General features: G+C 30.3%; 2 protein-coding genes across 2 annotated transcripts in view; one reads left to right on the top strand and one right to left on the bottom strand.

Annotated features, from left to right (window-relative positions):
• The window catches only part of LOC111634282 (stAR-related lipid transfer protein 7, mitochondrial-like), a 43,595-nt gene extending 33,647 nt beyond the window's left edge, over positions 1 to 9,948 (bottom strand). Inside the window, exon 1 of the mRNA XM_023379021.1 lies at positions 9,354 to 9,948. Within this exon, the coding sequence (XP_023234789.1) occupies positions 9,354 to 9,754 (401 nt within the window). The 5' untranslated portion in view covers positions 9,755 to 9,948. The remainder of the gene's footprint in view (positions 1 to 9,353) is intronic.
• Positions 9,949 to 10,070: 122 nt separating this feature from the next.
• LOC111634277 (leucine-rich repeat-containing protein 74A-like) overlaps positions 10,071 to 15,393 on the top strand; it is a 21,396-nt gene continuing 16,073 nt past the window's right edge. The window contains exons 1-2 of the mRNA XM_023379012.1: positions 10,071 to 10,389; positions 10,473 to 10,642. Coding sequence (XP_023234780.1) covers positions 10,077 to 10,389; positions 10,473 to 10,642 — 483 coding nt within the window. The 5' untranslated portion in view covers positions 10,071 to 10,076. The remainder of the gene's footprint in view (positions 10,390 to 10,472; positions 10,643 to 15,393) is intronic.

Genomic DNA, 15,393 nt, shown 5'->3' with positions numbered 1-15,393 from the left:
TATAACACTGTTGATTATTCCGTTTTATATGAATTCCATGTTGTACGAGTCACTTAGATTTTACAAATACGTGTGCCGGGCTGTGAACAGCTCACGTATTTGTAAAATCTAAGTGACTCGTACAACATGAAATTCATATAAAACGGAATAATCAACAGTGTTATAGGGGGTCGACTGTACTGTAAAAAGAGTTTTTCACCCTCTACAATGTATAAATACAGTAAAACCTGTCCGAAGTGGAACTTGAATGAAAAAGGAAATCCCCACTAAACGGAGAGATTTTTCTATGTTAAAAAGAACCCTGTCAAACCGGAAAACTGTCAAAAATTCGGTACTGCGCGAGTCCGGCTTACACAGGTTTTATTGTATATAAGAAATGCCTACTTTTATGATTGATATGACTTTTTTGGCATAAAATCCACAAATAAGGCTTGATTTAAATTGCTGAGCAAGCTTAAATTCTCATTATAGAAAAGTATACAGTATATATATATAAATATATAGTTTAAGGCCTTAAAGGCCTTACACCTTTAGATTTATTAATATTTAGGAGCTTTTTTTATATTATAACAGAGCCACTACAGGTCTAAATTCAACACGCAGAGGGGCACCAAGCTTCATCAATTCGTGAAATTCTCATTTTTAATTCGAATTTCGTTTAATTTAACTCATTGCTTATTTTTAATCTTAGACATTTCGGGGAACAAATTTATTTAATTTTTCGTTAATCTATAAAAATTTCTGGGACGTTAATGAGAGATAAGACTATCCAGATTATAAGAAATATGACGACCTTTGAAAATTCGTTATAATTCTATTGTATATAAATCTTTCTTATCGATATTTGATAATTTTATTTATTTATTTCTATTTAAAATATTGACACACGGTTATATTTAACGGAAATTTTATATATTTCTCTACGTGATTTCAACTTTGAAAGTATTCTATATAAGTTATTAATTGAGAGAGGGTTTCAGCTTGTTCGACTTTGTTTGAGTAAACGGCTGGGGCTAAAAATACGGTTCGGGTATCAAATTAAAGCTCTTATTCTATAGATAATGCCGCTGAAGAGAAATTTCAGAAAGGTGAAATAGTTTAGGCGTGGCGAATTGGAAAAGATACAATGTTAAGTCCACCCGCCTGTTAACTTTAGCAATTTTTTGAGTTTTACACTTTCGTTATTGTACATACTGAGGTTAATAAATGTACATTTTAGTTACTAAGACCACCCTCTCTCGACTCAACCTCACCCTCTCCTACAACCTCAAAAGCCCGAGCAACAAGTGTAATGCAATACAATAAAACTTGTGTAAACCGGACTCGCGCGGTACCGAATATTTTGGCAGGTTTTTGTTTTGAATAGGTTTTACGGTATGTAGGTAAAATTTCATAAAATTTATAATTATATATAATTAAATGATAAAGAAATTATAATTGCTACGAATGTAAAAGAAGTTCAAAATGGCTAAATCAACGTCACAGTTGTTTAGATCGCATAACAAGGATACAAGACCCACTTCACTCCATTAATTACCGGGTTGACGACAACAAAACAATTCGCTATATTTGCACAGAAGGTCATATCTATCCTAGAAAGCAATTCCGCCAACAATATCCTTTAAGCTTCTAACGATGAACCGCGTATAAAAGGGGTATAAAAATATAGAAGCTCATTAGTTAAGCATTCGCGAAATAACCAATGAATAAACAAACGAATAAGTCAAGGTTGGTTATACAATTTGTTATTACTTGTTTCAATTTAACGAAATTATGTTTATTTTTACAGAAAAAAATTAAATTAAATTACCATATATTCGGGTTTCAAAATTAAAGATAAAAAGTACTTAAAACAAGTAAATTACACTGTACTTTATCATTAATTGCTGCAAGATGTTATGTAGGAGGTTCATTAAATTCCTCATTCGTAGAAATACAGTCGAAAAACCTCTAAAAGACGGCCATTTTTCAAGAACGTTAAGCAAAAGCGTTTAAAAATTAACTGTTTTTGTCAGTGGCCGTTGTTAAGGGGGTTTGATTTTCGAGTGATTTGTTGTAAAATCTGACGTGGGTGGGTGGCTATTCCACTAAATATAAAGACTCCATTATGTTGTCGGTCGAAACTTTTGTATATTAATTAAAAGAATTTGAATAAAATAATAATTTTTTTTTGAATACGGTTGATATTTAAGCTATCGAATTCTTTTTAAACTTAATCAGCTGGTCAAATTGTTGTTGTCAATGATTCATACAAGTAATTTAATCTGACACTTAAGTCGAGTGGATCAATGTTTACTATAAAATAATAATTTTGTTGTGAAATCTGTCATTTTCTTAGCAAACTTAGATAAACAGAACAATGTATTATTCTACAGTTTTATTGAATGCAAATAAGATGTGATATACTCTGAAATGCTTAATGGAGTAAGAATTTTCTATATATAACAACAGGCTTAAATATTAATTATTCATCCTCAGAAACCACATGGGTATATTAAAAATAGTACAAAGTTTTCTTTGACAAAAATTTTCAAAATTACTGCTACAGTTGCTATAAAATAATATTCATGATTATCAAACTGTACTTATAAATTAAATAATAGATAAAAGTAATATGAGATTTAGGAAAATATGTTTTAAATTACAAATTTTGAAATTATTATATACAAAGTCTTCATTAATATGAAAATGTATATGTAGAATTAGATTCTTTAAAAATTTGCCATTTCTAAACCAAAGAAAGATAATATAATATCAATTAAAGAAAATCAAACTTCTTTTGAATATCCATAATGATTCAATTACCAATATGAAATATGCAGTTAAAATTTTACCCACTGTTATATGCTATTATATTTTTCATATATTGTTCAGGATAAAAAGCAAAAATTATTTTCATTGCTTTATTCTATCAAAATTAATAATTATGTTTCAATGAAATTGAAATTTTCTAATTCTGTACAGTCCTTAGAAATAGAACAATTTAATATATCTAAACAATATATCAACAAATGATATCTTTAATAAATAATGTTCAAAAATAAAATTTGTAATCAATTTTGGCATATCTTAATAAAAGAAGTTAGATACTATTATTGAGTTTGTGTATGTTTAATACAATTTATCCTGTTTGTGAATTGTAATAAAACTAACAAATGTTATTGATGTACTGTAAAAATTATAGTACAGTTCTATTTCTTGATGCCAAAAATTGAACATGACTGTGATATTTCTGGAAACATTAGCTATTAGGCAATTCAGTCAGGGTAATATAACAGCCAGTGTAAACAAGATATTTTGTTTAATGAAAAATATTATTGATTGTTGTATTGATTGCAAGAAAATTAATCTCACACATGTATATTACAATACCAATGACTAACATATTAATATTTTTAATAATTAACCAATAATCATAATCTTCCAAAGTTATGGTATTGTACGCAAAGTTCTTTAGATAGTTTACCTGAAAGTTTTGACATAATTTACAAAGGAAAGTTATACAGTTTATACATATTAATATTTTTAATACTTAACCAATAATCATAATCTTCCAAAGTTATGGTATTGTACGCAAAGTTCTTTAGATAGTTTACCTGAAAGTTTTGACATTTTAGCCAAAAGGTGGATCACTCACTTTTTCTAAATTATATAAATGGCTCATTATTGACCTGTATATTAAATTTTCTTCAATAATGATCATCTGATATTGATGAGCATAATTGCTGATACATTACATAGTATTTTGATAGCAAATGATAGAAAATAAGTGGATAATTTGCCCTATGCTATCCAAAGTTTGTTTGTAATAAAATTTAAAAATGATTTTTGTAAAATAATAATGAATGTAGATGACATTCTGTTGTAATTTTTACTTTTTGTAGAACTGAATTCTTGTCTTTGACATTAAATTGCTTTGTATTTTGTTTTTATCTTTGTTCCCTTTTTTATATGAGAAGTTTTAATTATTTACACACTAATTATTTGTTAAACTGAAACTAATCTAATTACTTATTAAAATCGAAATAAACTTAGGTATACTCATTTTATATCCACAAAAAAAGTATTTAGATTATTCTGTATGATTATCCAACTTCAGAAATGATTTTTCATGTTTTATTCAAAGTTATTTTAATGACATTAATGTTGACTTTAAAATCTGTCTCATGCATCTCTTTTCAATTATTGCATGATTGAAATTAGGTTAAAATAGATACCTAATTTTTNTTTTAATCATGATTTAAATTATTTAGATTTTCTTAAGTCAAAAATTTTGATTTGTAAATAAAATATAAATATTATATGCTTATCTTTTTACATTAATGAGGGGCAACAAAATATTTTACAAAATCAGTTTCGTTTTACAATCTTTGAATATTTATAAAATTTGCTTAATTAATGTGAATTTTAAATCATTTCAAACTTTTTATATTAAAAATTAAATCAGTAAAATTTAAGAATCTTTTGCAGAAAATATTCAGTTAGAAGATTTTAAGTACATTAACAGAATGTCAGATAATAAAAATATAGATTACATATTTATAACCAGTATTAAATTTTAAATATATTCTATTATTATTCACCTATAAAAATAAAATATGTAATATATACTGGTATATATACACATTATACATTTATTCAATACAGCAATAATAATTACCAAAAGTTTTAGTGAAGTTATGAATTTATTTATGAATTAAATAAACAATAACTAAATGACAAATTTATATGTTTATTGCCTTTTTAATAAATTGGGTATAAATAATAATATTTTATTGCATCAAAAATGAAATTTTACCACACCACTATGTCTGGTAAAGTTATATTTTTATCAAAGACAAATTCCATAATAATAATTGACTGACATACAAATAATACAACTAAAAACTTTAGAATAACAACAAATCAATTCTGTAGCAATTTGAAGATAATGACCTCTGAACTTTTCATAAACAAAATATTCTTGCATAATAAATTTTTTACTTTTTTTCCCTTAAATGAATCAAAATTATATACTGTATAAATAAAAATTGTGCTTAATAACAAAAATGAATTGCAAGATTGCACATTTCTTAGTCAGTATTATTCTTGTTTATACATAAAGAAGGTTAAAACTTAACAAAATAATTATTGATAAGAATATTGAAGTAAAAGATTAGCTTAAAACATGAATTAATTAGGAGCAGTACAGTATGTCTTCTAAGTAATAATCATAATTAATATAAAAATTTGTTCTAGTACAGTCTACAGAACTTTAAAATTCCATGAATCAAAAATGCTACTGACTTTGATAATAGTTCTTTTAGTAATTTTGATCAGTGGTGTTACTAGGATTATAGGGAGCAACTACACTAGGTAACAAAAATTTTTGTACAGTGTTTCACAGAAATTTATTACTCTTTATAAAAATATCTCTGTAGTTAGTTATGATAACAAAAACATTTTTTGTAAACCCAGCTTACAATGTATCAAACAATGTACCTAAAATGCTAAAATTTTATGCTAATTTACTTTTTGAACCTTCTAATGCATTCTGGTCAGAGCTGCCATTATTACCAACTTACAATAAAAAATACAAAATATTTTACATTTTGCAAGTATATGATTACCAAAATAAATAAAAATAAATAAATGTATAAATACAGGTAACCTGTTTGATATTGTAATTTAAAGGTATAATTTTAATTTTGCTAGTTTTTTACATTATTGCCATTAAATTCAGTAATAACATTGATAATTACATTTTATTAATAACATTAGTATATACAAAAAACATTACTAAGGACTCTGTATGGTCTTGGTTGGGTATGAAAAGAGATCCCCATGGATGACACTAAGTTACTACACTGGGTGACATCAACCTTAGCGATGGTTTTAATCATATTGTTTAATCAATTTAAGAAAGGTTTCATTTCTGGAAGAAATAGAACTTTGTTCTAATGATCTATACATTAAATGCCTGTTAAAATAATGCTTACCATTCTTTTTATATATTGTATTTTTACCTTTCAAATAGTAGTAAATAACAACATATACTATTAGAACAAAAGTTACACAATTATGAAAGGTACTGTACAAGTAGGACTGATTTATGATATAAATGATTGTTGATGGATGCCACCTCAGTGGGATGGCAAAAATATTTTAACTCGTTAAGTGCCACAATAGAGGGGCATAAAATATCACCCTGGACATCCTCCTTTTTATGGACAAAATAGCACAAATATGATGTCCATTTAATATAATTTTGTATGCAATGTTAAAAAAAATATATTTTTTTTAATTTTTAGATGTGTTGCAAAATCACATGTGGTATGAATGATTTTTTTCTGATTATGTTATGCCATTTTGTACACTAATAATAAGGGTTTGAATTCAAAATAACTTCTACCAGAATTAAGGCTGCATAAATGAACAAATCAGAGAAATAGAATAATCACTAAAATAATACACCTACTGTTATTTTTACTGAAGTTCCTATTACGGCAGTATTCTATTGTAAAAAAATTTACTGGGCTAGTGAAATTTCCAATCCTACAGGCTATGCTCAAACTATTTCCATTATATTATATGGCCAGCATGTTGCTCCAAAGTAACACAACACAAATTTCAATGTATAGTATGTATTGCTTATTTCCAACACACAGTACTTAATGTGTTCCTCCCTCACTATATTCAGCATAACTTGTTTTCATGAACTTTAGAGCTGTAATATACACATTTCCTGCTTCAGAATATTGGCAAAATTAAGACACTACAAATAAAAATAATATCACACAATAAAATAGAGTTTTTATTGTTGACAATGTTTATATGTATTGTTTCTTAAGTGCATAGCATTTTATTTTTAGAATAGATTATGTCAAATGAAATTTTTCTCATATTTTAATAATATGCCATTTTACTATATCCATAAAACCTCTGACTCATTAAACATAAAACCAGCAAACAAACACTCACTTAAAAAGCAAATGTTTTCATCCATTTTTAAATGGACATCAGGCTGGTGTTCTAACATGGATGTCCTTTTAAAAATGGACAAAAACATTTGCTTTTCAAGTATTTGTTTTCCTGGTTATTTTGGTTATTGAGTTAGAAGTTTTATTGATATGAACCAGTAATCTGTTGTTGTCTTTTTATCTATCCATATCTTATTTTTACTTCTCTTAATTCTCTTCAGTTCTCCTTTCTTTTCAAGAAAGAATGATGGCTAACAGAAAATTTTTATCATACTTAAACTTAATTTTTGACTGAAACTAGCCTTGCTTAAAAATGAGATAAAATGCATAATTTATGATAACCAATAGTAGGATAATGGCACCAGTAGTTGACTGTTTAAAGCTGTTTTGGACTTTGATATTTTTTATTATGATATATAGTAATACAAAAAACAAAATTCATATATAAAAATAAAGGTTGTTTCATACTTGTCATGAAAAAGAAAAAATTTTTTATTTGACCTTTCTATACATTATTTAAAAAATAAATAAATCACATGGGCTATTCACCCAGTAGTTGATCAGGAAATTTCCAAGTCCGACCATTGATGATCCAATTGTCAACCACATAAGCCAACTGTAGTGTTTATCGATATAAGTTCATTTGGATAAGTGGGAAAAATTATACATGAACACTTATGTGAATTATGATTTATTTACTTCACAAACATCACATACGAGCTGCATTGTTGCAGCATCATCATAAGGAGTTCCTACTATTGGAGAACATTTCAAATGGTATCACCTGCTGCAATAATCACAGCAAACATTTTTTAGTTCATCCATTTCTATGTCACTACCTAAATCATCAGCACAACTTGCACACGTTTGCTTCTCAGTGATCCCAACTTCATTTGTATTTAGTGATGCAAGAATTTTTCTGCTTTTTCCCTTCTGTCACTACATTTCCTGGAAGATCTTCCAGATTTTTTTCTTCAGTCTTTCCATTTTCTTCCATTCTTTTTCCTCTGTTTTGCTTGCTTTTTCCTTTTCTAATATGAACTCTCTCCATGACTTGAAGCAATAAGACTTGGTGGACATTCTTTTTGTTCATGTTGCTTTTTTGGAGCAATTGGTTGTGGCCAATACAAATGATGAAGAAAGCCAGGAAACACATTTCCATGTGATGATGTATATGGAACTGCTGGTGATGGATTTGAATGGGACTAGTTTGTTTCAGAATTTTCAGAACTTAATGCAGCTCTGATAGACGTTTTTTGGCTACTAATAACAAAAAGAGCACCAGAAAGTGCTTTCTCTGTATACTGGTGTATTTTGCATTTTTGGACTTGGAAATACCCTGGAATAACAGGCATAGGAAACTTGGCATATGACAGTGGTTGATTACTGGTTAATCTGCATCATTAGTCAACCAGTGTAGTTTCAAAATTGTTTATGATGATCAACAACTGGGTTTTCCTTCATCCAGAGTCTCACAAATGTGAAAGGGATAACTGACATGTGAATTTTCAGTCATGGACACATCACAAAAAAAAAAAGTCACAAACACCAGTACTCAACCACCACAATCAAACATGCAAATTTACAGAGTCAGTATACCCAGTTGTCAACAACCTCATTACTTACATATTAGATCAGAATTGACTAAAATTGTTAGCTATGGCAGATGCCTTGATAGTTTACCAGAAAAACAATTAAGTGAGCTCAATAATAGGCATTTTGTAAAAATACACATCTGAAACACAGAACCTTTGTTGTCTTTAAAGACCCAGCAATACCTTACATAGTCAAGTACCAGAAGATACATTGCACAATAATTTTTCCCATCTCTGTGAGTGAGGCAACCTGTTATTCTTATGTGCCATTGAGAACAGGATCATATTATGATGCTTCCTGTAAAGATAGCTTGCCTAAACCTGTTCAGATGGACTAATTACACACAGATTATAGTTTATACGGTTGACAACTGGAAGCAGTCGGCAACAGGAGCCCTACCCTACCTATCAAAAGTCAAATAATCAAAGAACAATTTCAAGTAATTACACAATATTAAGCATAAACTGATAAAGAATAAATTAAACAGATAGAAACCTCAATAAAAACTTTTTTAAGCAATTCCATCCTCATCTAATATATTAATCATTTCAAATAAAATACAAGTAAACATCAGAGCAATAAATCACATATATATTAATCATAGAAAATTCAACAGATTAGTTATGTAAGGATATTTAAATCTCTCACTACATCATTTTTATCACCACATTTTTTTCATTAGAATAAGAAATTCTTGAAAAAATATCTTAAAATTATATCAAATGCAATATAATCAATTTTGACAGTGTCATTAAAAAATATATTTAAAGTATAAAATGAAGCAATTGCAATTCCTACCTATTTATTTCTTCGTGAGTAATTTTAACTTTATCCCATGAAAATAAGCAGGCACCTAATAACATCCCAACTGGCTTCTTCTTATCAAAACGTAATTGTTTAACAATTTTCGTTACAAAACGATGAAAACTCTTTTCGTTGTAAAGTTTAGTATATAAATACCAAATCTGAGACGTTCTTCTCAGTCTTTGAGATGCATAAAAATTACATTGTTTCGTTAATATTTCACCTAATATGATTAATTTGTTATTTATCTGGCACCATAATTCTTTTCTGAATACAGTCGATTTTTCGTGGTTCCATCGCTGAATCCACGGCCTCCAACCACATCTATCACCCGTCAAATACTTGTTAGAACGTAATCGACAGGCAAATGACATAAAAGCATGACTTCCTGACATTGATTCAGTATCTTTTACCAATTTTGATAATCGGCTTTAAATATTTAATACTATGCTAACACAATTTACCTCTAAAAAGAACATTCAACGAATGTTTACTAGAATATCAACATCTAGTGTACCACGCTGATCTAACGTATAGTGTTGCCAGATTAAAAAAATTATTTTTTTAGGAATTCTACATGACGTCATTTTAAAAAAATATTATAGAATTATTATATTATATATATATTGCTGAATAATTAATTCACTTTATATTTTCAAAAAAGTCAATAAATTATTCTAAAACAACGATTTAATTTAAATATGAAATTATTCTAAAATGTACTCGTTAAAGAATATAAATACGTCTCGCGATATTCCTAGCGAAATGGCTGTAATTGCAGCGGAAAAAAGTCGTTTATTCGAAGAAGGATCGAAAATATTTGAGGATTTAGAAACTGAAAATGGAGAAGAAAAAAGCCTAAGTGATGCTGAAGATTGGTTGAATGTTTCTGAAGGACTCGATGTTGAAGACAAATCGGAAGAACATGTCGGATCTGATTTAAGTGAGATTGAAGAACTTTCAGATGCAGAAAGTGAAGAGATTTTGCAAAAAGTAAAATCTTTATCACTTGATATCAAACTTAATTCAGGCAAATATATATCTTTTCTTTTATTTTAAGCATAAAATTATAATATAATTTCATTTTAACACTAAATGCTTTGCGTATTATAGCTAAGACAGTTTATCAAATATCAGAGAATGAAACGTACGCTAAAATATGCAGTCGGCTGAAGATTATTCCGATGTCTGATTACAAAAAACAAATGATGTCAGAAGTGTTTGATGCCAGTTATAGAGCATTAAGTTCTAAAAGCGTTTTTGCACTTGTACATGCTTTGCAAGTAAGTTAACAGTAAGGAACAATATTAATAAAAAATTATGAAACATTGCCTGAATGACATAGTAAACCTTCACTACAAACAAATACAGTCACTGTGAGAGTTTTTCTACAAAAAACAAGAAACATCATAGTTACATCAAGCAGTAACTCTAGCCAAATCAAATACCATATATTACACTATTAAACTTACACTCACATCATACAGACTTGACACAACATATAGAAAGCATAGATACCATCAAGCAATCGTGGGCTCAAAAAGCACTCCACGGTAGGCATCCTTATGACTGGCCCAAGATTTTGTTGACAAAACTACGTCAAACAGCTGTTTAGATCGAGGATGCCTCTTTGGAGAGACGGAAGGATTTATGATTGCCATACAGAATCAGGTCATAAATACTAAAAACTACAGAAAACACGTACTCAAAGATACAACACTCACAAATGACACATGCAGAAAATGTCACATCATGCCAGAAACTATACAACACATCACTTCTGGTTGCAAGCTCTTGGCACAGACAGATTACTTACATAGACACAATCAAGTAGCAAATATAATACACCAAGAGCTTGCAAAGAAATGTGAGGATCCGAATTCGGTCTTTCCGTGTGTTTATTTCGTTACATCATAATTTCACATCATAGCTATACTTTCGTTCAATAACTGTCAACTTTTACACCTGGGAGCTAAACATCTGTTAAGTTCTCAGGCCTAATAACAACGCTTTCTCATCACCTTTCGACCTAATATCTCCGTTTTAACAATACAACATTATAACAGAACAACAAAGTGACGCAGTCGTCGCCCCATCCTCGAAGAGATTAGTCTCAAGTTCCGTATCTTTTTCCATGTGCGTTGTGCTTTTCACTGGACCATCGGACTTATTTAAGTGCCTATTCTCTGGATTAACTTCGACCCAACTGCCTAACTGGACTAACTTCGTTGTCACGACCTACTAGCAACTCACTAAAACTCACGGTATTTATCGCCACGCGCAACCTTCTCTCTTGAGAACCGCGGAACTGTAACAGAAAGCTTAAATCCAATTTAATGTCTATTTTATATCAATTGTAGCACAGATTTCTAAAAACTAACGAGTCAAAATCGATATATTTTATATCCTGTATGGCCTATAGTTACGAATTAAACCGTTGTTAAGTTAAAGCGTTTCTGAGTAAGTCACTTCCGGTGCACTGTCTCACCCTCCATCCCGAATTGGATCGCTCACTCACATACGCGACCGCTCACACATGCTGAATGAAACAGATTCTGTGTCTAGCCGTGAAGACACAGTGGTGTCAGTCCTGACGTAATTGTTATTGCAATCTTAGCCGACGCGATGTCGACCCCTTGGTCATGTGGTGCCGAAGAATAGGGAGGCCCTTCGGCATTGTCACAGAAACACAAATTGGTAGACATCCACAAACTATACTACAAGTATATTTCACAAACAGTATTGGAAAACAACATGCACAAAATGTACTACGACAGAGCCATAATCACAGATAAAACAATTTACCACAACAGACCAGACATCACACTCATCGACAAACACAATAAAATCACATACATTATAGACACAGCCATTCCAAACACTCACAAAACACATGCAATGAAAAAATTAACAAGTACACAGAACTCGCCCAGGAAATAAGGCATCTGTGGAGGATAGATAGTGTTCTTATTGTACCTGTTGTTCTCTCCTGTACAGGTGTGATACCACACACACTACACTAAAGCCTGGGAACATTACAATTGAATAGAAATACATACATCACACTACAGAAGGCCACTATATTGAATACATGCCATATTGTAAGGAAATTCCTGAACAGTGACACACTTATTTAATTTTAGTTTTTGGTTGCTATGCCTTGACTCTGGTCCGGCATAGTACACAGCCACCGGTATCAACCGAGTATAACCCACTAAATACTGTATAATAATAAACGCAGAACCCAAACAGTTATGAGTTGAAAGTTGAAATTTGGTACACAGTTAAGGTACGTCATGAGAATGCACACTAATAAGAAGGGATTTTTGGAAAAGAGAAAAAGGAGAGAGTTAAGGATTACCCTGAAGAACTCGCTTCTACTGTACTATTTTAGATGCGGCTTTTTGCGATTTTGCGGAAAATCAAACATATTTTTAAACCCAATTAGCCTCGGTAATTCTTGCACCCGATGAAAATGGGTAAGATCGGCTATGTAAGATAACCTCTGTAGTTATATAAACCAAATTCTATAATATAATACAGTAGAAGGGTTAGAAGTACGAAATTACCTAATTTTAACGTTTGTTCTTATTTTTGCCCGGGCAACGCCGGCTTACCTACTAGTTACTGAAAAATAAAATAAAATAAAAGCTTTATCGATGGTACAAAACTTGTACTAAATAATTTAATTCAAGCACAAACATTTGCGTTTAAAACAACTCTTTCAAGCTCATAAAAAAAAGAAAAGAAAAAGCTTTAGAACACTGGAATATGCTATTCAAATTCTAAATTTTTCAAATATAATTGCATATATATATAAACATAATAGTTCTGTAGTATTTCCATAATAATAATGATCTGATTTTAGTTGTGTATCACTCCATCACTATAGTTTAAAAATTCAAATACTACATCACATGACGTCATTTAATGCTTTTTATTGGAAATTTTAAATTGATTACGACAGTTTTCATTAAACGTACCTTATACTTTTCTAATACGGCAAAGTTTCTACGTAAGTGATGTTTACAGTAGACCGCCCTATAACACTGTTGATAATTCCGTGTTATATGAATTCCGTGTTGTACGATTTACTTAGATTTTACAAATACGTGTACCGGTCTGTGAACGGCTCACGTATTTGTAAAATCTAAGTGACTCGTACAACTTGGAATTCATATAACACGGAATTATCAACAGTGTTATAGGGAGTCTACTGTATTTCATAATGAATACAGAACTATTTTTCCTCATGTAAGTAAATAAATAATCATCTGTTCAGCTGTTCTATTCTTAAAAGTTCTTTTAATCTGAGAAAGATTAATTACTATGCCTTTGTGTCCTATATCTTAATTTTATATTTATCTTATATACTAGTACTTTATCAATTAACAGGACTTGTTATACTAGATTTATGGATGCAGAAATTTAGTCTTACAGATCAGAAATACTACTGTATTTTTTATTTAGTTCACCTGTAAAAAAATGAGAAAGATTAGTTTGAGTCATACCTCACAAAAATATAAAGAAATTGAAATTAAAACTTAATTTTAAAACTTCGCTGCTCATCAACGCAAGAAAAGGCTGAACGAAGAAATTAATTTGCTAACAAACCTGAATTTAAAATCTGAATATTTTTTCGGATTTTAAATAAAAACGATTAAAAATATTTCCGCAAAGAGAGCGCAGTTTTTTTTCCGAATTGTCCTCTGTTGAAGTAGTCATGGACGATTTCGAAGATTTTTTGTTTTACTATAATTTTCCTTGTGTTTAAAATAAAAGCGTTTTGTCTCCATTGCATCGATATATATATATATTGAACTACTCTTTCAGCCCTGTGGGCACTTAAGAGGACTCTTTTAATCAAGCCCATGGTGGGTTTGGTCAGACCCACAATGGGGCAGCCAGGTGATTAGGGAAGACGCCCGATATATTTGAGATGGACCGTCTTCCGAAAAACTCCTGGGCGTTTTCGACTCGTCTGGATTCGTTTCTAGGTCCCCAGGCTATCTCGCTCGGTCATCCGGCCTTCGTTGGGATATTCATGACATTGCCCGAGTGTAATAAAATTTCAATGTATTCTATTTTAAATACTGTATTAGCATTTTTCAGTCCGATCGTAAACTGTACCTCGTTGTAATCAGAGATAAATCTTTAAACAATTATTAGATTTAAAAATAAGGCTTGTCTACCGCTGTGGAGGATGTAAATTCGAAAAATCCTGGAAACTCCAGACTGAAGTTCTCCATCACGAAACGTTAAGCTCTTTTTCGTGTCCTTGATGGAGACCACCGGAAAGTGAGGATGAGCCCGACATATTCTGTCAGATCACTCTTAAAAAACTTTCAAGTGATCTGAATCGATTTGGGCATATAAAGGATGGATTGTAAGGATAAATTGTAGCACTAACTTTTTCCTGGTACGGTTTCTGGTCTCATCCGTGCTGGCCTGCCAGTATTGAGCATAACTGTGATCGATTTTTTAAGTGTAATTGCTTCTCATTAAATAATCAATGGTAATTTTTTTGATTCTGATGAAACCGTGTTGTTGTTATTAAGCTGTTTCTTTGCAGACACACTAAGGTGACATATATCAACACTTGGCAACTTATTGACTATTTATTCAGTTGGGACGCCTTTTACATTACGCGTTTCGGGCATTGGCCCCTCTTCAGCCAACTAGACATAAAAAATAAAACATGAGAAAATTTGTACAAAAATACGCGAGTAGATAAACTGTTTTTTTAAAAAAATTTTTTAAAAACATACCATAAAACACAAACCACTATTGTACAGATGTCGAACAGGATGGACAATTTCATATTTCATATACAACTTGGATAACAAACAAGGTCGACGATAATCATTGGAGAACAAACAGGGTCGTAGATAGCAGCTTGACTACTGGGCTTTTAAATATGGCTTTCTTATAATTTACACAAAATTCAAATAAATAGATTGACAATTACAACATATCTTAACAATATTTGTTTTTACCTGTGGTTGATATTCGCATATTACACCGAAATTCATTC

The sequence above is a fragment of the Centruroides sculpturatus genome, unplaced genomic scaffold (genome assembly GCF_000671375.1).
Source record: "Centruroides sculpturatus isolate CEXI.00-Female unplaced genomic scaffold, Cexi_2.0 scaffold828, whole genome shotgun sequence".
NCBI lineage: Eukaryota > Metazoa > Arthropoda > Arachnida > Scorpiones > Buthidae > Centruroides > Centruroides sculpturatus.
The sequence above is the reverse complement of the archived record's forward strand: the minus strand, read 5'-3'. Positions and strand labels throughout refer to the sequence as shown.